General features: G+C 39.5%; 2 protein-coding genes across 6 annotated transcripts in view; one reads left to right on the plus strand and one right to left on the minus strand.

Moving 5' to 3' along the window:
• Nucleotides 1-429: 429 nt before the first annotated feature.
• On the minus strand, nt 430-14,779 carry LOC130194942 (dynein axonemal intermediate chain 4-like; the record flags this gene model as incomplete). Its single annotated transcript, XM_056416168.1, has 18 exons — nt 430-605; nt 2,509-2,635; nt 3,748-3,781; nt 4,651-4,807; nt 4,922-5,148; nt 6,361-6,459; nt 6,672-6,772; nt 7,059-7,219; nt 7,782-7,933; nt 8,118-8,204; nt 8,916-9,070; nt 9,199-9,393; nt 10,021-10,179; nt 12,104-12,243; nt 12,720-12,870; nt 13,496-13,596; nt 14,367-14,530; nt 14,642-14,779. Coding segments are annotated over 18 exons (2,505 nt in total), but the record flags the coding sequence as incomplete, so codon positions are not given.
• A 2,578-nt stretch (nt 14,780-17,357) lies between these two features.
• Nucleotides 17,358-22,403, plus strand: part of LOC130194621 (AP-3 complex subunit beta-2) — a 43,173-nt gene continuing 38,127 nt past the window's right edge. For all 5 annotated transcript variants that reach the window (XM_056415640.1, XM_056415642.1, XM_056415641.1 and 2 more), the window contains exon 1: nt 17,358-17,587. In XM_056415640.1, coding sequence (XP_056271615.1) covers nt 17,475-17,587 — 113 coding nt within the window. In that variant the 5' untranslated portion in view covers nt 17,358-17,474. The remainder of the gene's footprint in view (nt 17,588-22,403) is intronic.

Genomic DNA, 22,403 nt, shown 5'->3' on the forward strand with positions numbered 1-22,403 from the left:
TCGTTTGTAGTCTGGAGGTTTATTAATGTACCTGTATGGATAATTGTACTTAAGTATTTACTTTTTCTGCCATTTTCTCCTTCTACTCCGCCTCAATTCAGAGGCAACTGTTGTACTTTAATTCAGATTAATAAAACAACAGCTTATAAACACTCTCGTGATAGTGTGTTGTGTTGTCAGAGGTTAAGAGGACTTCATTGGATGTTCAGGAGCACACAAAGTAGTTTAAATGAGCTGCAGCATTAAAGTGACGATGAGCACCCCCATCAACACGTATCCTCCATCTATCATGGGCCATTCTGCATTATTAATACTTTAAATGTTGGCACTAACGGTATAATTTTCTATTGATATTTTGATGGGTGAAAATCTGAATTTGTCTCAGTTCCACAATATGTGGACAAGAAAGAACCAACCGCAGAAAATGACATTTAATTCATTACTATCTTTACTTTACATCAAAATGCACACTTTCTTTCATTCTGCCGCTAAAAATAATAAAGACGAATTGTGTTTTGAACTCTGACCTTTTGACAGTTGGAGCGAATTTATGGAGGAAGCACCTGATCTCCGTCAGGAAACAATCCTTATCTTTAGGACGGTTGCTGCAGTAGAGAACAGATCCACAATCCACAACAATAGCACATGACCTCCAAGTGTCTCTCAAGAACACTCGATAGGGCGGTAAACAAGTGAACCTATGAATAAACAAAGTCAACCTTCATCCAAATATGATTTAAATCATCTAACACTGCCATGAATGTGTATCCCAGCCCATCAGAGGAGGGTAAACATGTGTTTAAGTAAAAAAGGTGAATAAATAAAAGGCTGTTGGGTTTAAAACGGAGCAACAAATTTCACTTTCAAATCCAGGTTCGCTTCCCACTGAGCTTGAAACACAAAGTTAAACCAAAAACAATCCATTGTGTATAAAAAAGGGGATGTTAGCCCAGACCACGTAACTCAAAACTACTCGAATCCTCCACGGACAGCGGCCAGAACTTCTTTATTGAGGAAAGGATACTTCACGATCCTAAAACATTAAGGAAATGAGTCTCTTTCCCCTCACTATTTAAATAGCACACACACACGCATACACACACGCATGATGTTCCACCAGAATCACGTGCTCCGTCTGCTCCCCGCCGTGCTTCAATTGAGAAACGCTTACTGAAGCAGCTCAGTGGGAGGTCACGTGACCTCTAGTATCATCACGGCCGTGTTCCACTACTCATTGTTTCTGAAGTCGCACTGTCAGCAGACATACGTACACACGCACCAAGAGGAAGTTAGTCTCCGTCTGGTCGATGCAACAGAGACATCTAGAATGAAATATGTTTGTAATGTTTGTTTTGTGTGTGTTGGATTGGATTTAAAGACACTGTGAAATAGTTTAGCACTTCTTTGATTTGAGCTTTCTCTCCTACAGTAGAGTTAAGGGTTTAATATGATAACAACAGTCGCACACGCCATAAAAGATCGAAGTCGTGAGGTTTTTCCATCGCTATTACGCGTCACCTCAGTACCCCGAGCCTTCAGTTGAAGTGTACTGTCATTTATTAAGTTAGAAACAATGTTTCATTTAGTTCAATTATAAATGATGTTCTCTTCATTTAAAAAGGACTAGTTAGATATTTTGGGGAAACGTCTTGCTGTGAATTAGATGAGATGGATGCCACCCGTTGTAACTGTCCCTTTAAATATGAAGCGGCAGCCAGGTGAGGGTTAGCTTAGCTTAGCATAAAGACTGGAAACAACCCGTTTGTAGACGTTATGCTAAGCTAACCGTTAAGAGTGTTATCAATCTTTTTCTCATCAAAGCGTCAAATTATTACTTGAACCCGTCGGCCTCCTCTCTGACCCGCTGGAGGCCTCTTTGTTTCCCTCCTTCAGGCATCATCACCTGACACACACACACCTGCTTCTAATTCCCTAACGAGCTCCCCAGAGGACCTGAAAGCCCCTCCCTTCCTCTCAGCTCTCTCTTCGCTGTCGGAAAATTTAAATCAAATTATTTATAACTGGACTCCATTTCGCTGCTTTGAATCCAGGTATCACTGGAACTCCTTTTGGGGCGTAACTGAGCCATCTTTAGTTTTACCTGCGCCATTTCTCACTCTGACAAAGTCAAATTACTTTTGTTTGATCGGGACAATAATTTAAATGTGTAACGTGAGGCCTCGTTGTGAAAATCAGATCCGAATTCAGGAAGTGGTTTTACATGAGAAGGACCAGAGTTTCGCTATAGTGCAGGGATTTAGGCATTTTATTTCCCTCTTCTGAAACTCTGTAAGTCTCCACAACTTCCCCCCCGTCTGAGAGTTTTAAAATGTATTTATAGGCATCCCAGCCAGTTTGGGAGCGTGATGCAATTTGTCCGAGAAAGAACGCAGTATCATCTGTCATCCAGAATAACTGCGTTAGCTGACGCATGCCTGAGTCTGGCACGCGGTTCGACTCTGACGCTTCAACTCAGGACGGGAAAATGATGCATTGCTTAAAACTCACGTGTACGTGTCGGTGTTCCTGAGCACCGGACTCCCTTTTACTGCAGCACGGTCCTGGTTCTGGTTCTGGTCCTGGTCCTCCACTACAGCCTGGGTCTCTTTTTTTGTGTAAACCTGAATGATTTCGTCTGATTTAGCCAGAATGCCAAACAAAGAGTTAAGAATAACGGTTTAAACTTCGACAATCTTCCCACTGAAGGTCATGTTTACTTGTTTAGGTCTAATAGAGGCATCCGTGTAACGTTAAGTTTAAAGTTCCGCAGAGTAACTTTATATAGGAATTTCAGATATACATTTAAATGTTGATTGAATGACTCAGAGAATGTTTTTATAAAAGTCTTAACTGAGCCAACACGGAGTGATACGAGGCACTTTTCTCTGGAAACAAGTCTTTGTCTGTTTTTTTAACCACGAGTGACTTTAATTGCAGTGATTGTACCTGTGTCCTCGTATTGTATTTTATTTTATATATTGTTGTTGTATTTTGCGTTTGTTGCTTTATGAACTCATGCATCTGGAATAAAATAAATATGTATATTTTGTTTTATGAACTAAATTATGAGCGAGAGAGAGGTAAATAGATTCAAAGTATTCTCTCCTGTATGACATCATGTTGCAGAATATTCACTTTGGACTCGATGCCTTTCAGTTTAAATCTGGTTTGAACATCCTCGATGTGATCGGCCAGTAGAGGTCTGTAGAGGACTCCCTGAGTCTTGACAATAAGGTATTTTAGTCTTTATTTTTAGTGTGCAAAACAAGAAATATCTTTCTTTTGTTGTTATTCAAACCAAATGTACCTTTTTTATTAACACTGAAAAGCGCCGCAAGAACCTCCTGGACTTACTTTTATAAACATGATACATTACGTAAGGTTTAGATTTAACCTCCTAAAATATTGTTTTTTGAAGTTAAAAGAACATCAAGAACACTTTTCTTATCGTCTTTCCCTCTTTTTATTGTGGTTTAATGTTGCAGTCATTTTATTGAACAATCCCTGTTGTGTTGTTTGTCTAATAAATATACAAACTGCATTGAAAGATGGATTTATTTCACACATTTATATATAATTTTTGTATACACTTTTCTTCAATTTACAACCTTTTCAGTAACAGGCAACGAACGTACCACAATTAAAATAAAAACACGAATGTAAAGTGGCTCTAAAACAAAATATTGTTGGAATGGCAAATAAATTAAAGCTTTTTAACATTTTCCATGTTGCACCTTCCAAAGTTACCTGCAGCGTTCACGATGTTTTCCAAACTGTCCACCTGAAAGAAAAGAGGTACAGTTTGACCCGCTGGACCCACGGAACCTCTTACACTCGACTATTCCTCCTCTCAAAAATTGCCATCTTGAATCTCCTCTTTGTTCCTCTGGCACACCATCATATTTTTTGGAGCCAACATGTAGTTTTTATGCTTTCTTTGAGGGAAACACCGTGGGAATTTGATACATGCACTTCCTACATGTGAACACAGGGTGGCACAGCACCATTAAAAGGCATACAGGTGGGTCACTGCTTATGAGAACAGGTGGGTGGATGGGAAGCAGATAGTTTTTGATCGGTCGTGTCAAAGTGTGAATATCAAGCTGCTCCTGTGTTGTGCTATAAGTATCATAATGTATTGCAATTGTATAGGACGTTGGTAGATGTTATACTACGATGCCACGCAGCCACGATTAAAGGAACGAAGAAAAATGAATGGAATGAATTTGTTTGTGCCAGCGTCCGAACATGTCCCCCCGTTCGCCCCCTAGTGGCTAAAATACTTATAACGGAAACATTTTAGGGCCTCTACAAGATTCAAAACTTGTTCTCAGTAATTGTCCGACATCCTACTTGAACTCGCAAAGGAGCTTTTATGCTCTGCAAACCCTCCTCCATATGAAGACATAATACATTAAACCAACCGAGCTGTGCTTGCGTAGGGGACAAAGGACGAATACAGGGGGGCCCTTTCAGAGAAGGGGCGTAACCCTGGTGACGGGTGGGTGTCTTAAAGGAGACCAGGAAGTAAATGTCAACACAGGTGTTGGGAAAAGAGATAAACGTCCAAAGGGAATACCAGACTCCTCGTTCTTTCCACGCACCTACACTGGCATGTTATACGTGTTCTGTAGAGTACATGTAGGTCACCTCCTTCTTGTCTTCTCCCACGCTGAGGTTCTTGATCTGGTAGACGGTCACTTGGCCGTAACTGTCCCCGACCAGGACGCAGTCTGTCCCCTTGGTAAACATCAGGGACTTCACCTTCACGCCATCGGCGGCTCGGTGCACAATTAATGGGAGCAAGCTGAAAGGCGGTTGTTTTGTGTTTAGTGGACACACGGGATTGTCTCTGACTCGTGTTTCCAATCAGATAAAAGAAGAACACGCCCCCTCTCTCTCTCCCATTTGTCTGACTCACATGCTCGCGTTCAGGTCCCAGATCTCCACCTGCTCTCCGTTGTGTGCCGCGAACACCGTGGACCAGTTTGGGGACCACTTGACGGCGTGCACGTCCTTCTGGGTGGACGTGAAGCTCATCACGGGGACGAAGAGGTCCTTCCTCCACAGCTGGATGGTCCAGTCAGAGGAGCAGCTCAGGAACACGGAGGAATTAAACGGAGACCATTCAATGCCGTTCACGGGGCACTGAGAGAGAGAGAGAGAGAGAGAGAGAGAGAGAGAGAGAGAGTGAAAACACTGAAGTCCCCAAAAGGTATTGCTTGTTATTGTTATGACACGTTATTCACCGAATATATATATAATATATATATGTATAAATAATATATACAGGACTGTCTCAGAAAATTAGAATATTGTGATGAAGTTCTTTATTTTCTGTAATGCAATTAAAAAAACAAAAATGTCATGCATTCTGGATTTCATTAAAAAAACTGAAAAAATATTGCAAATTTTATTCTGATTTATTATGATTTATTGCTTACACAAAACAAGAGAACTATCTCTAAATATTAAATATATATGAAAAAATAGAAAAAGTATACAATTCGTACAAATCACTACAATTGTCTAATTAACTTTCATAAACACCTGCACATCACAATATGAAAATTTTTGTTTCAAAGTCCTTTTTTTTTTTTTTTTTTATGAGATACTTTAAAATTTTAATATTAAATATTTTTGGATTTTGAGTTTAGAGTTTAAATAAGCAAAAGCCAATAAGAAATAATAAAAAGGTTGAAATAAGATGCTTTTAATGGTTATCCAAAATCCATGACATTTTGTTTTTTGAATTGCAAAACAAGAAAAATCTTTGTTTTATCATCTCTATATAAATAGCTACAACAGTGTGTATATATATATATATATATATATATATATACACTGTCTGTTGTAGCTATTTATTTGACATTAGTATTTAGTTAGTTTATAGAAAAGTAATATTATTTAATCGTTGCTTATTTTAGGTTAGATATTTTGATATGTTGGAATCGCTTTGGTCTTATGATAGTTTTAGTCTAGTTGAATTCATTGTTGTTGTTGTTTAATTATATTTAGTCTTTTGATTGTTCACTAATTGGGTAACACTGTGGGCACCGGTGATTATATGTAGGAGTGGGCAGGTACAGGACCAGCATGCACCGGGGTGGCTTATGGTTTTATACCAGCGCATGAGAGGCAGCGTTAACAGTTTTGTTTGTTTGCTTGTTTGTTGAGTAAATAAATGATCAGAATAACGTAATCTTGAAATGGACATCACCTTCTGTGTAAACTACGAAACCCACGGTGCGTCAGTGGCAATTAGATTTATATTTGTTGTTGATTTATTGGACAAACGGCCACGGCACTGTGACCGTGTGTGCATCGTCGACTCAAAGATTCAAAACCAGACGGACGTACCGAGTGTTGCTGATAAGTTCCCAGGAAATGCATATTGTTGGAGATGCAGCCCTTGTGGATAGGCCCCTCCCACGTGCCAACCACATAGATACTGGTATCCTGCGGGATTAAGGAAAGCCAGGAGAAATACATAGGTGACGTATTTTGACGTAGGAGAAACACACAAACCATAAAAAACGACAACGTTCATCTTAAATTGGCTTCTTACAAGAAGGAAGTCTGGTGATTTTAAGTAAAGGGTTGCACCTAAATAAGCCTCTAGTCTGAGGACCAGACTCGGTTCAAACCGACCTCGGGTCTATTGGATTTACCGTCGGATTAAAGTCCACACACAGACCAGGATTCATCGGGATTGACAGCCTCTGTTCTGGCTTCTTTTTTTCCACATTTTTCTTGTGGAGCTTCATCAGGACTGAGAACATGTGTTTTAAAAAAAAAGAATAAAAACAGATATTACGATTACGATTATTGTGTGAGAGCACAGATATATACCGCTATATATATATATATATATAATTGATATGAAAGCATTCTCACAGCAAATCGACCATGAAAAGTTCCAAATTGGTAAAACAGCTTATGACAAAAGGGTAACAATATCACTGTTTCCTTCAGAATCTACTCTAGGTTCTCTTCAATGGATTTGATCAACATGTGCATAACCAGTTGAAACCATATCCTCGTGAAGACGACGGTACCTAAGCAGTCAAGACCGTCGCTGCAGAGGAACCACTTGGAGATCCGGCCGTCCGCTGACACGGAGATGAGAGCTTCGGTCCTTTCCTGGCCCGATGATGCGATCGCTTGTTGGATCCATTTGACCTGCCACACCGGGTGCATGTGCTTTTTTAAACATTTGCTGCGGAACAGAAATAAATAAAAAAGGTTTGTTATTTTACCCGATAGTATTTCTATTCACAGGGTTCATTCACATGTCGACCAGTGCGTTTCCAGGACTTTAAACCCAATTTCCATGATGTTGTGAAATCTCGCTGTAAAGTGAGAAAATGTGGTATTTAAACTAACAATGAGGATTCCAAAGCATACAGTATAAACCTTAAATGACACAAATGAATGAGAGACAATAGTTTGATTAAAAGAATAAACATGTATGTCTTTTCAGTTAAGCTGCGTTCAAAATGTGCGCTGCGAGTATGAAAGAGCGTATCCCGGCTTATATTTTGAGCGTCATTCTTTTAAAAAGCATATTAATTATTTAAAATTTAGCGTAAATGCACATATGAAACACAATTCCGTGACTTTTCCAAAGCTTTTTATGATTTATTTTTTTAGAACTTTTCCAGGTCTGGAAATAACCAATTTACAAATTCGATGACTTTTCCAGGTTTTCCACGACCGTAGGAACCCTGCAACAGCGTATTCCCATGCATCCAACGTCCACACGAACGCATCGACCTCACCTGCTGTCGGCGATACACGTGCTGCTGCTTTGACTGATATCGTAGATGGCCATCGTGCCGTCGTCCATCCCCACAGCCAGCTGGCTGGCGTTGTTGGCCGAGAAATCCAGGGATATGACACAACTATGGCAGTGGATGATGCGCTCCGGCCACTGCACGGGGGACACGTTTACAATCAGTACATACACACACACACACACACACACACACACACACACATGGCAGTGGACAACCCGCGCTTCCACCTGGGCCACGGCCGCCCCATCAATTCAAAATGTACTCAGAAGACGCAGACAAAGGGAGATCAGATATTTCCGTGTAAGAATTTAAATATACCGTCGGGTTCTTGAAGCACCAGCAGCAGATCAGACTCTGCTTCTGGTTCCTTGAGTCATAGTCACCGTAACCCACTGCCAGGATATCCTGACAGGGAGTAAACAGAGTTCTAAGTGAGGTGTGAGACGTATTGCCTGTACATAAAGCAATAATTCAAATCATTAAAAAAAAAAGAAGACTAGTAATAGTAGAACAATAACAACATACAGTACATGTGTGCCCATCATTAGTTTGCCTTTAATCTTTCCATAAAATGCATCACGGTCTGGACACAGTTATTAAAGTATGATTAAGTAAAAATGGCATATATATATATATATATATAAATAAACATTGTTACCTTCGCATTGAAAATGCGGAAGGTTATGTTTTGATCGCTGTGTATTTATTTATTTATTTGTATGCATGTTATTCGCATAACTCAAAAAGTATTAAACCGAATCGGATGAAATTTGGTGGGATGATTGGTTATTATCCGGGGACCATTTGATTATATTTTGGGATCGACCGGGTCAAAGGTCAAGGTCATGAAAAGGTCAATATCTTCTTTTTACCATATAGCGCGGTCAATTTTTATCCAATTGGCATGCAACTAATGCCAAAATGTGTCTGCGGCGAAGGTATGCGCTCTACCGAGTGCCCATTCTAGTTAACATGTCTTTTAAATGTCGCCCATGAAGAGAGAAGGCAGTGAAAGGGGAATCCCTGAGATTGAACTTGACAAACACAAAGTGACAATGAAGCTGGTGGGGAGAATGAGTTCTGCTCTCAAACTACAGAAGCTGGTTTGGGTGTTACCGGGTTCTTCTTGTTCCAGGCCATGCTGGTAGCGTTGCTTCCTCTGGTGAGCTCGCAGCTAAAATCCAAGAGGTATTTCAGCATTGGAGATGAAGAGCCCTCCTCACCCTCCTCGCTCCGTTCCTCGGTCCCGGGCTCCACTGTGCTGTCAGGGTCTTACACAATCAACATTAAACCTCTGGATACCGCACTTATTCAAATAACACTCACATCTTTTAGAACCGACTAAATTCCCCATTGCAGTTGAAACAGAAATGGTCCCGAGTGTATCACCTGGGTTTACCTTTCAGTACGGGCAGCTGTTTATAAGCGGCCAGCTTGGTTTGAAATGTGTTTGCCACGACGCTCCTCTCCATCACGAACAAGCTGCATTTAAACGACTCTGAGGACAGGATGAGCTGCAGGTCGTAATCAGCCTTCACGCTGTCTTCGCAGTGTAAAAAAATGTCCTCTTCTAACTGTGAGCTCATGGTGGTGCCTGAGGACATGAAATATGAGAACATTATACGTGTTGTGGCATCACAAGGGGACCAGGTAGTGGAGGGACGCTACATTCCCACTCAAATACAGCGGCCACAGGTCAAAATGGCCGCTCGGGCGGAAACTACAGCTCCCAGACTGCCTCACCACTCACCCAGCTGCAGGTGTTTAGGACAGATAATTGAGGCAGGGCTGGGAAGCTTAAGAGGAGACAGAGGGGAGAGCAAAGGAGGGAAGGAGCTGGACAAGCCAGGAGTGGAAAGACCTCCAGGACGAAGACAAGCCCAAGAGAACGACCAAGAGGACGACTTTGTTAAGCGGACTTTGCTTAAGATATGTTTTTTGTTTAAGGAACCTTTTTCTCCCCCAGGACGCTTTTTGTTGAGTAAAGGACTTTTAAAAATATTTTATTTGAATGAATAAACCTTCCTGTTCCTTTTAAATCTTACCATTTTGCCTGTTTTTACTCCTCCCTTGCACTGCCCCACCCTCGACGGCACTAGGGACAGCCCGTGACGGTGTACGTTATTGCAAAGCTGGTCTCAAGCGAGAACGTGTTGGTCCTTCATCAGCACTTGCTGGGGTCGAAGAAGTTAAATATCAACATTGTCAATGTTCTGCTTACCCGTGCGGACTGTGGTGCTGCTGCTGCTCCGTTCTCTCTTCTCTTGACCTTTACTGGTGTTCCCGGTAGTCACTGGATACGCAGCCTTCTCTCCACTTTCCAGGGTTTCATTTTGGTTGTTCATAGAGTCATAGATGTCACAGGAAGAAACCACCGTCCCTGTGGACATGAGAGAATGTCAGTGACCTGTCTACTTTGAAACCTAATAATAACTGGCAAACCCACCAAAATATGGGTTTATGTCTATAAACTGCAGCGAAACCTTGTACTGTGATGGAAGCCCGCTGCATCGATCTGAAAACTATTGATTGATTTAACCCTGTAAGACCCCTCGTTGTAATATTACGTCACTTTTATCTCTCTAAAAACACATTGAAAACGTTTTGGGGAGACCATTTTCATACAACATAGGTCCTATTGTCTATGCTCTGCAATGCCATTGGATTGTAATGTATATAATATAGGTGTGTAGGCCATAGACTCCTCTCTCTTCCTGCAAACTTTCCGGAATATCTCCTTGTTCAATTCATTCAACTGGTTATATCAACATAAGTAGTAATTCCATGAAATATTTTTTTTTTTTTGAAAGTATATGTATCTGTAAAATTAAATTATTGTGGAATTAATGTGATCATGCAGATTTTTTTTGTCATTGTTGTTGTTGTATGTTTTTACAATTGGGTGAAAAAAATAGTAAAAATAATAGCAAATGGAGCACCTCACTTGGACACTTTCCACTTTTGGATGTTCAGATACAGGATAAATATAATGTATTTGATGATTCACACTTTACAAAAGGTTATTTGTTATAATTTTTTAAGTTTAGACATATTTTGAATAATCTAAATGGGTTAGAAACCCAACCCCTATATTATTCTATATGTTCAGCAGTGAGATATAGTCAACTGTTTTTTTTATCTGTTTTGTGGTTTTGCCTAAATATCTCCTTGTTACACAAAGATAATGTGTGTAGAATTTGGAGGATGGTTGTTCAGGGACAAGTGTAAATGATTTGGAATATGGGGTTATGTATTTTTTTATTGGTCAGGAGAGGGTATTTGAATGTTTTGGGGAAGGGAGTTGCATTGCAAAATGTTCAATGGAGGTGTTGTGTAAATGTGCACAGCACAGATATGCTAGAGATGTTCGTTCATGTCATGTTCCAGGCTTCATTCAGGCTTTTTCATTGTTTCACCACCTGTCACCACTGCTCATCTATGCTCACATGCTGCCTCATTCCTGATGATTCCCACCTGTGTGTGTGTTGTACCGTAATGTCTCTGTCCCCCTTGTCCCAGTGTTTGCCTGGTCTTCGTCTGGTCTTTTGCCATGATCAGGTGTGCTGTGATTGAGTTTTTTCCTGATTTTTACGTGAGCGCTTTCATTTTCATTCCTTCACTGAAAAAAAAAAATAAAATACAATACTTTCTCCCGGTCTCTGTCTTGGGTCCTACTGTCTATGTCTGAGCTAAGTGTCTGAAAGAACAATATGGTGGTTGCATTTATGTCGCATTGTTCAGGAGAGGTCAGAAAAGGAGAGGTGTGGTTGCATTTATATATGGTTGTTGCATTTCAAATGCATTGTTCAGGAAAGTTGCATTGTGTTTATGTTCATAGGTTCAGATTTATAATGCATGTTCAGGGTTAAATTGGTGGTTCTGGAATAAATGCAGGTGGCAGAGAGGTAAATGTGTTGAGGAGGAGGTAAATGTTTATAACGTAGAGGTGTGAGAGGTGTAAATGCATGGAATATGGGGAGATGAGTTCTTGGGGTTGTATGTATGTGTAAGAAGAGTTGGAGATACATTTGGGACAGTAAGTAGTAGTACATTAGTTGCAGTGGAGTCTATTGCATGATTAATTTGCATTAATGCCACCAGCAAGAAAGCAAATGCAAATGCTGCTGCTACCCTAACGTTGTAACCCAACGTTGCAATAAACTTACAAAAACATTTTTTTGAAATTAATCCTTCATTATCTGCATCAGAAGACTCTTACAACATCATCTGACTCAAAAAAAAAAAGATTTAGATATTATTTCTATGCTTGGGTCTTACAGGGTTAAAGGATAATTGATCCTAACCTTCATCCACCGCAGCCATCTTGTAAGTCTGGGTGGGCTTGCTTTTGGGCGCTCCATTCAACGTCTGTGTGGATCGTGCCATGTACTTATCGTTGCCCACTCTGTTCTTACAAAGCTCAGCATATTGAACTTTTCTTTCTCTGTAAGAACAAACAATAGATTCAGTGTGTGTTTAACACTGACTGTTTGCTGTCCTGGCTCCTCAGTGGTGGAATCAGCTCCCCACTGACATCAGGACAGCAGAAAGTCTCTTCACCTTCCGCCGGAAACTGAAAACACATCTTTTCCGACTATATCTGGATTAAAACACAGATTTGCACTTCAGTGGCACTTAAATTGCTCTTATTATGGTGCTTTTGTAGTTCGACTATGTTGAGGAAATGTTACTTTCTGTATTACTTGTTGTTCTTAGTTTGTACTCTAGGTTGAATGCACTTATTGTAAGTCGCTTTGGATAAAAGCGTCTGCTAAATGACATGTCATGTAATGTAATGTAACACAAACTGATATACACACTGCACAGTATGTGACAGGCAGCTCCCAAGTTAGAGACGTAAAGTGCCACTTCCTGTACTCAGATGTCGCCTCATATTCAAGAAAGCCAACAAGCACTCACTTAACACCTTCGGCATCATCATCCTCCTCAAACACGATGGTGCTGGGTATGTCCAGCAGTGAAATGGTATCTGAGAGGCAGATGTTTAAGAACCCATCCAGCATCTCTTCTGCCACATCCTCTTTCATGTTGTCTCTTTTCCTCGGCACCTCTGGCAAGGGAATAAGAGACAAGAAATAATACTCACTGCATGTAGAGACTCTGCCCACTCCTCCTCTCTACCTCCGCCAGATGGATCGTGGAGGTCTCCATCGTGGAATACGCCTACTATGAACTATTCTTACTGTCATATTCATTGAATGTATTTTAACTCTAAATCTGTCCTTCTGGTCACATGACGTCTATTCATCTGTCCATCCTGGAGAGGGATCCTCCTCTGTTGCTCTCCTGAAGGTTTCTTCCCTTTTTTCCCCCTGAAGGGTTATTTGGGAGTTTTTCCTGATCCGATGTGAGGTCAAAGGTCAGGGATGTCTATGTGTACAGATTGTAAAGCACTCCGAGACAAATTTGTAATTTGTGAAATTGGGCTATACAAATAAACTGAATTGAATAGAATGTATAAACTACTCCAAAAGACTATTTAAAGATGCTGTAGATTCAATTGTATTCTGTTGCAGTGTTATTATTCTATCGCACACAGTATAAGCATGTAAAACTTTATTGTCAATACATTATCTTATCATATGAAAGACCAATTCAAGGGGATTGACGATATGATAATCAACAGATAATAATAAACATATTTATATACATATAAAAAGCTATATATTACTAACCGCTTGTAGCTTGATGGTTTACTGGTTGAAAAACACTATTCTCGCTCTCTCCAGTGGTCTGTGACATCGTGAGATATCGTTGGCTGCTTTCCAAATATGAGCTGGAGAGAAAAAAAGAGCCATTATTGAGAAATGTGTCTATAATATAGTATCCACTTTATCAATAAATCTGTACATAATAACAATACTGAGTCACCGAGTAGTAAACAGGATTCGTACACATGTTGACCAATGGATTTCCAGGACTTTTCCATGACTTTAAACCAAATTTCCATGACCAAACTGAAATCTCGGTGTGTACATGAAAACTTTCTGAAAATGTAGTATTCAAACAATGAGAATTACAAAGCATACAATATACCTTAAATGAAACAAATGAATGAGAGACAATAGTTTGATTAAAAGAATAAACATTACTCTACATGTTTATTCTTAGAAACACTTTTATAAATGTTTATTCTTTTAATCAAACTATTATCCTTTATGTGCAAATCTGTTTGGACTTGGACTATGCCAGCTTATAATTTGAGTCTTCCTTTCAAAAACATATGAATTATTTTAAACTCGACCTAAATGAACATGTGAATATAACAAATTTCCATGACTTTTCCAAAACTTTTGTGATTTAAGTATTTTCCATGACTTTTCCAGGCCTGTAAATTACCATTTTAAAATTCCATGACTTTTCCAGGTTTTCCATGACCGTACGAACCCTGAGTAAACGTCAAACAGAGCTAGTGGTCAGGTAAACTGCTGCTTTACTTCCATTCAAGGTGTGCAGTGCAGCTATGAATGGGTTCACACTCTCTGCACTCATCCATATCAAAACGGCTCTGAACTGAAGTTGCACCCGCATGTTACCACCTTGTACCTGTAAGGAGAAAGCACAATGGAGCTTGAAGTGGATCCCAGGTGGTCTGATCCCGAGCTGGTAAAGAGTGTGTGCAGAAAGTATCTGCCTGGTTGGGACTCTTCTCGTGGCTCTGCACGACACAGCCGCAGAGGAGTGACGTCTTTGCCATCCTCGTTCAACACCTACACAAGTCGGGAATACATTTAGATACTCCCACGGTGTAAATAGCACGTAGACCTGCTTGATAATTTAAAGCGTAGGTTTAATGTGAGTAGATTAAGCGAAATAGATACCCGGACTGCTTTTTTGGGAGCTTGGTTGGTGATCCTTTTCTGATTCTTGATCCTGCCTCCGACCAAGGGACTTCTTCTGCTCAGTGAGCTGCTAGAAGACTTTGCAACGAGCCTGAAATGAATCGAGAAGAGCGAGCGTTAAAGCTACAAGGAAGCTAACTTAATTTGTCCATTTAGCTAGCGTTAGCTAACACCGTAACACTACCACTAAGGATGGATAGGATAGGATAGGATATATACTTTATTAATCCACAAGGGGAAATTAGTTCTCTGCATTTAACCCATCCTTAGTTATTAAGGAGCAGTGGGCTGCAGTGATGCGCCCAGGAAGCAACTGGGGGTTCAGTGCCTTGCTCAAGGACACTTCGACTTGCAACTAATGGGGAGAGCTAGCTAATTTAAATCATTGAAACCATATTTAGTTAGTCATATTTAGTAAGTTAAATTGTAGTTTAATACCTTTAAATCAACTAAAACTGACAGTCGATCATTTGTATGAATAGTTTAAGAGGATTTGTATTGGTTTGTTAGCTAAAAACTGTCCGTTAGCTCATGATACATTGTGCTAAACTAGCTAGTTAACTAGCTAGCTCCAGGTAAGCTAGCTAAAAGTAAAATGAGTATATTTGTTTCTTTTAAACTTAAACTGTGTTGATTAACTTTGCTTTGTGTCAAACAGTGAACTTACGTCTGAATCAGCAGAGTGTGTTTCTTCATCTTTCCCACACCTCGTACTCTTGTCTGTTAAAACTGCTCAACGCGATCTTTGCTCTGGGTCGTTGCCATGGAGACGAGACCCAGGACCCTCGCGCCCTGTCAGCCTCTGCCCGACCTTGATGTTGGAGCTGGCTTCATCCCAGGTTGGTTTTCTGTTGTTGTTGTTGTTGTTGTTGTTTTATACTGTAATAAAGTTTTATCTGATCATTATTTGGGTTTCTTGTAGCTCAGTACATTACAGCAGTTTTTCATATAACCTAAATAAGTACATTTACTCAAGTGATGTGATTTGAAGTACTTGTACTTTACTTGAGTTTTACCATTTTATACTCACGTTTCTTTATATTTCTCCTCCCCTATATTTACATGATAGTCTAGCAACATTAAAGTGATGCTAACATGAATGCATCTCTTATTTTAATCCAGTAGTATATCACGATTCTACAATGCACCATTCTGCATATGGTACTTTAAGTATATTCTAATCCTACTTGATTACTTTTTACTTCAGTAGAGTACAAGTACTTCATAATTTAGCATTGACATGCACCGCATACTGCCTTTACAGAACACATCAGTTTAGTGTACACCCACTCTACCTGCTGAGTCACAGGTGCCTACACAATATTATCCAGATTAACGCTATCATGCCAGATGTATTGACGTAAAATTAACATTGCGTTACATTTGATTTTGCTCATGTTAACCTTCCGTGGGTTTTACTGACTGGATACAACTTGAAATATAACTATTTATACTCTTGTTGGGCAATTCTGATTAATATTTTTTAATTATATTATCCATATCAACATGTAGATGAGAGATACCAACGTGTGAATGAGACATGAATAATGCTCACATCTAAGTTTAGCTTGTTATCTCACCATCTGCTCTCTCTAGCACAGTGCTCAAACCCATGCTTGCAAAGACAGAAAGCTGGGTAATGCACATCATTTGTTTGTGGTCGGTATCAGTACAAAATGTAGAGATACTAAGTCATATTATTGAGATACTTATTAATTATTTTGAGATAAGTCAAAATATTGAGATACTCGTCATTATTCTGCGATATGAATCAAAATATTCAGATACTAAGTAAAACATATTGACTTAGTAATATAATATGCACAGTCATTGTATTATATTTGTTTGTGTATGTGTATATATATATGTTTCATTTTATATACATATATACTTCATTTTGTATTTTATATTTTACTTGTATACATCTACATCCTTTATCCCTGTTTTTTATATTTTATATTTTATTCTCGTGTGTTTAGTTTATTAGTGCTGCTACTGTGACGACAAATTTCCCCTTGGGGATTAATAAAGTATCTATCTATCTATCTATCTATCTTTCTATATAATAGGACACTACAAAGATGAGATTATAATGATTAAAACATACTACGTCAAAAATATTGAGGGATAAAGTTATTATTTTGACATATTCCAAAAATATTGAGATACCTAGTCATTATTTTAAAATGCGATGTCAAAAATATTGAGATACTAAGCCAGTATTATAAGATATTAATTAAAGATTTGGAGATATTCTGTCAAAAATATGAATACACGGCAGGGGTCGGCAACCTTTCTTACCCAAAGAGCTTACACATCATGTTTATAAGTCAGAACCTAAACAACCGGGTAAACTAAATTGTGGCTCTCTCGTATGTCACAAAAAGCTTTTATTGATCAGAGCAAAGTAAATCCACATATGGTATTTTCTTGTTTGGGATAACCCAAGTTATTAATTTGAGAAAATAAAACATTGATATTACGAGTCATCACATTTAGATTGTTTTTCATTACAATGATCCTTATTTTTCATCACAGGCCATACGAGAAGACTACATCCTGGCGAATGGACTACAATCAGAAAAAGAATCACGTGACCAGAGCATCCCCCCCCTCCCCCTCCCGTTACCCATCACCCCCTCTGCACCGAGCGTCTCACAGATAACCGCCGTGTGGTGTGCGTCTGTGCGCCTTTAAGAGCCGTTGCTATCCCGCTGCCCTCTGCACTAAATCTCCATCGAGGCTCTTTTGAGAGGGCGACGGGGAAAAGAATAACACAAATAACAACAAAAACAACAGAAAGCCAACGGCAATGTCCGCCAGCTCCGCTTTCAACGACGAGAAGGGGGGCTCGTCCAGCGTCGGGGAGCCTGAATATGGTCACGACCCGGCGAGCGGAGGGATTTTCTCGTCCGACTACAAAAGGTACGAAGCCACCTGCCTCCTCGGAGCCGCTTGACACCGATTTTATTTGTCATCGGGAGAGGGGGAGGGTGGGGGGCTACACCGGGGCAGCTAATGGCGGGGGAGGCGCATCGTGAATGTGGCTTCCCGTCTGTTAAAATGTACAGAAAGTCATTGATTGTAATTCAACATATAAACTTTGTTTGTTATTCGGCCCGTGATTATTTTTTAAAGCGAGGCTCTATTTTTTTTCCTCGCCGTGATTTGATCGCTCGGGCGACAGCGTCAAAAACGGCGAAGCCTGGTGTGCCGGTGCGGACTTTTAATGCATGCGCATCTATTTACTTCTTCTTTTTGAGGGCTTTACAGCGTTTTAGGGGAGCGGGGTTGTTTTTATATTTCATGTTTTTGTGTAACCGGAAAGGCCTGTCAGAGGGGAGGCCAGGCCTCCGCGCCGGCCTCTTTCAGCACCACCTCTGCTGGACAGCGCGCAGCGCGGCGGACGCCAAACATAGATCCGGTTTATTAAGACCGGAAACATATATGTTAAGCTAAAGCTACACATTAGCGTGACTATATACACACAACAACTATTTATGAGGATGGATGAGTTGGTCCATGTTCGTATTCAGGTCCCATGTGTGTGTGTGTGTGTGTGTGTGTGTGTGTGTGTGTGTGTGTGTGTGTGTGTGAGTGTGAGTGTGAGTGTGTGTGTGTGTCCATACAGTACATGAGCTGCTAGACAAACACAATATTAAGTAATAATAGTAATAATGATGATAATGATTAGTCATCGATTCATCTGCTGAATCATTTCTCCCTGATAAATCTATTATTTTGGTCTTTTAAATGTTGGAAAACTTGGTTTAAATTTACAATGTTTGTTGTTAGATAAATACGTTTTTAGCTAACATGCGAATAAAAATCCACTTAAAATATTCATAAGTCAGTTTAACATGACTATATGAACATAACAAAAACAATTTATGAGGATGGATGAGTTGCTGAGTTTCTCCATGTTCGTAATTAGGTCCCATGTGTGTGTGTGTGTGTGTGTGTGTGTGTGTGTGTGTGTGTGTGTGTGTGTGTGTGTGTGTGTGTGAGTGTGTCCATACAGTACATGAGCTGCTAGATAAACACAATATTAAGTAATAATAGTAATAATGATCATAATAATTTGTCATCGATTCATCTGATGAATCATTTCTCCCTGATAAATCTATTATTTTGGTCTTTTAAATGTTGGAAAACTTGGTTTACAATGTGTGTTGTTAGATTAATACATTTTTAGCTAACATGCTAATAAAAATCCAGTTAAAATATTCATACAAATGATCATCAGTCAGTTTAACATGACTATATGAACATAACAAAAACAATTTATGAGGATGGATGAGTTGCTGAGTTTCTCCATGTTCGTAATAAGGTCCCGTGTGTGTGTGGGTGTGTGTGTGAGTGTTTGTGTGTGTGTTCACACAGTACATGAGCTAGACAAACACAATATTAAGTAATAATAGTAAAAATGATGATAATTATTAGTCATCGATTTATCTGCTGAATCATTTCCCCCCGATAAATCTATTATTTTATACAATCTGATAATGCTTTATTGGCTGATTATAATGTACTTATACATAAACAAACAATCTTTATACAGAGCCCCTGTAAGGTTTGGTTTGTTTAAATATTGTGACCATGAAATGTGCTGAGAATACACTGGTCATAGACCTATTAATAGCTGTTATTATCTTAATAATAAAAATGATAATCCCAAGTGAGCACTTTGAGTTGTATTGAATGATACGTAACAGTGTGAATGAGAAATGAAAAATTCTCGTGCAATCAAACAGGAGCCCGTTCCTTGTATCTCTCCCTGAAACCCTTTTTAAGCATCAAGTAAAATTCAGACAGTGAAGCAGATAAATTATACTCAAATGAAGACATGGAGCACATTTACACTTTGATGTGTGAGCTTTTAAGGCGATACAAGCAGCTGCATTGCTAAATGATTACATCAACATTTTCATCTTCTTGGGGGGGAAAACGTGTCGGTTAGTCATCCTGCATGGGGACAATTTGTTCCTGGAACATTTTATTCATCCGGGAACATCTTTTATTTTTGCACACGGGAGGATTATTATGGTATAGCGTCTCAGCCAGCTGAAAACATGGTTTAACTAGAACGGGCACTCGGTAGAGCGCATACCTTCGCATATCACAAGATTGGGCATTGATTTATGAACATTGTGGCATTAGTTGCATGCCAATTGGATAAAAATTGACCGTGCTATGGTAAAAAGAAGATTTTGACCTTTTCATGACCTTGACCCGATCGAACCCAAAATCTAAGCAAATGGTCCCCGGATAATAACCAATCATCCCACCAAATTACATGCGATTCAAAGAAGATTTTGACCTTTTCATGACCTTGACCTTTGACCCGATCGATCCCAAAATCGAATGAAATGGTCCCCGGATAATAACCAACCATCCCACCAAATTTCATGCGATTCGGTTTAATACTTTTTGACTTATGCGAATAACACGCAAACACGCACACATACAAATAAATAAATAGACGGCGATCAAAACATTACCTTCCGCATTTTCAATGCGAAGGTAACAACTGGGTTAAAAACAGTGTGCTTCAGTGTGCAGCCTGGTTGCACCATAACCCTTTCCCCACAGCAGACATTTGCATTGATTGTGTTAACAACGACACGTCAACCTGTCTGCTGTAGAAAGGTCTGTTGAAAAGGAGTATTTGGTCCACTGGGCAAACAGGGAGGAACTCGTGGCTCTTTTTCTGTTTGTTTTTTATCTTTTTTATATAGGTACATTTTTATCATACCTTTCTTTATTTTCCCCCCCTCAATTTGTCGACATAGAGGAATCTATGCACAATCCACATATGTTTTGCGGCTCCACACCAGTGTTTTCACTTAGTCAGATTGATTAGACTTCTATTCAGGCGCAAGGAGAGGCACCACAGGTGCATCCTGGGACAAACTACCTGTGGAAACACAAACAGCTGCACATCATTAGAAATTATTATAAAACACTCTTTTATTTCACTGTGTGTATGCTCTACATAAGCCAAACAGCATTTGTATGATTCCTCCTTTAAAAACACACTTTACCACTATGTGTGTGTTTTTTGTAGTGTTTTTTAAAATATATTTTTCATATTTCTATTATTATTACGGTTACTATTATTATTATTATAGTGTGTTTGTTTTGTACCTCTGTTAACTCGGAGACCCTGCAAAAATAATTCCGATGTGTCTGGACTGCTGGTCGAGGCACAGATGGCAAATAAAAAACCTTGAACTTTTGATGCAGTAGAACATCCTGGTACTTTGGACATACTGTGTATTTGAACATACTGAATCTTTTTTTTGATGCCGTATAATAGTATGTTTTTTTTTGTAATGCACAGCGTGTTTCAAACCACTTCCCACTTCCTTCAGACCCCTGCATTGTCATTCTCCAACCATCCACCAGATGCCCTCATAATTCCCTGTATAGCTGCAGTTTCTCTGGTTCCTCTGCTCCCCGGTTTCTGCTTTTTCCCTCATCGACCTCGCAGTGCAAAACCCAGGGTTCTTACACATTTTGACCAATGGATTTCCATGACTTTTCCATGACTTTTCCATGACTTTAAACCAAATTTCCATGACCAAACTGAAATCTCGGTATAAACATGAACATTTTTGAAAATTGTGCGGCTTATATTTTGAGCGTCTTTCTTTAAAAAACTTATTAATTATTTCAATCTCGGCGTAAATGAACATGTGGTCATAACACATTTCCATGACTTTTTCCAAACTTTTATGATTTATGTTTTTTCCATGACTTTTCCAGGCCTGGAAATAACCATTTTAAAATTCCATGACTTTTCCAGGTTTTCCATGACCGTACGAACCCTGATAACCAGCCTTTAACCTCTCTGACAGAGTGATCCGAGCTAATAATGGGTGAAGAAACGAGCTAGATCGAATAACACCCACCTGGTAAAAGTCGAAGTGCAGAAGAGCCAAAACAGGCTTGGGTTAGTCCGTCGTAAGGGCTTCAAATAAAACCTGCTGCCAGCTACTTTTAATACTACTAAATGCATCCGTATGACGCATCGGTGGCCATGTGTTATGAGTTGAATGCATCTAGTTGTGGCAGCTTTGTTTCTTCCCTCAGCTTTATAAAAATTAAAAAAATCCATGAATTCTTCAAATTCTAGTCTTCATTACAAGCAATTTCTTTCCCCACGGCAGGCTTTTATTTTGTTAATTATTTGGCAGGAGTTGAAAACGAGGGCATCATCTGATTGGCTACAGATCGGTGTATGTTGAAAACTAGAACGGGCACTCGATAGAGCGCATACCTTCGCATATCACAAGATTGGGCATTGAATTATGAACATTTGGGCATTAGTTGCATGCCAATTGGTAAAAAGAAGATTTTGACCTTTTCATGACCTTGACCTTGACCCGATCGATCCCAAATCTAATCAAATGGTCCCCGGATAATAACCAATCATCCCACCAAATTTCATGCGATTCTGTTGAATACTTTTTGAGTTATGCGAGTAACACGCATACAAATAAATAAATTAATTAATACACGGCGATCAAAACATAACCTTCCACATTTTCAATGCGAAGGTAAATACACGTTTGCGAATCAAGCCACAACAGGGGAGTCTCAAAAACGCACAAACAAATCCACAAACAAAAAATGTTGAATTTATTTACGTGTGCGTTGGAATGTATTTGTGAATCATTCTGCGTGCATTTGTAAATCGAATATATTTGTGAATTCCTCCGTGTGCATTTGCGATTAT

The sequence above is a fragment of the Pseudoliparis swirei genome, chromosome 6 (assembly GCF_029220125.1).
Source record: "Pseudoliparis swirei isolate HS2019 ecotype Mariana Trench chromosome 6, NWPU_hadal_v1, whole genome shotgun sequence".
NCBI lineage: Eukaryota > Metazoa > Chordata > Actinopteri > Perciformes > Liparidae > Pseudoliparis > Pseudoliparis swirei.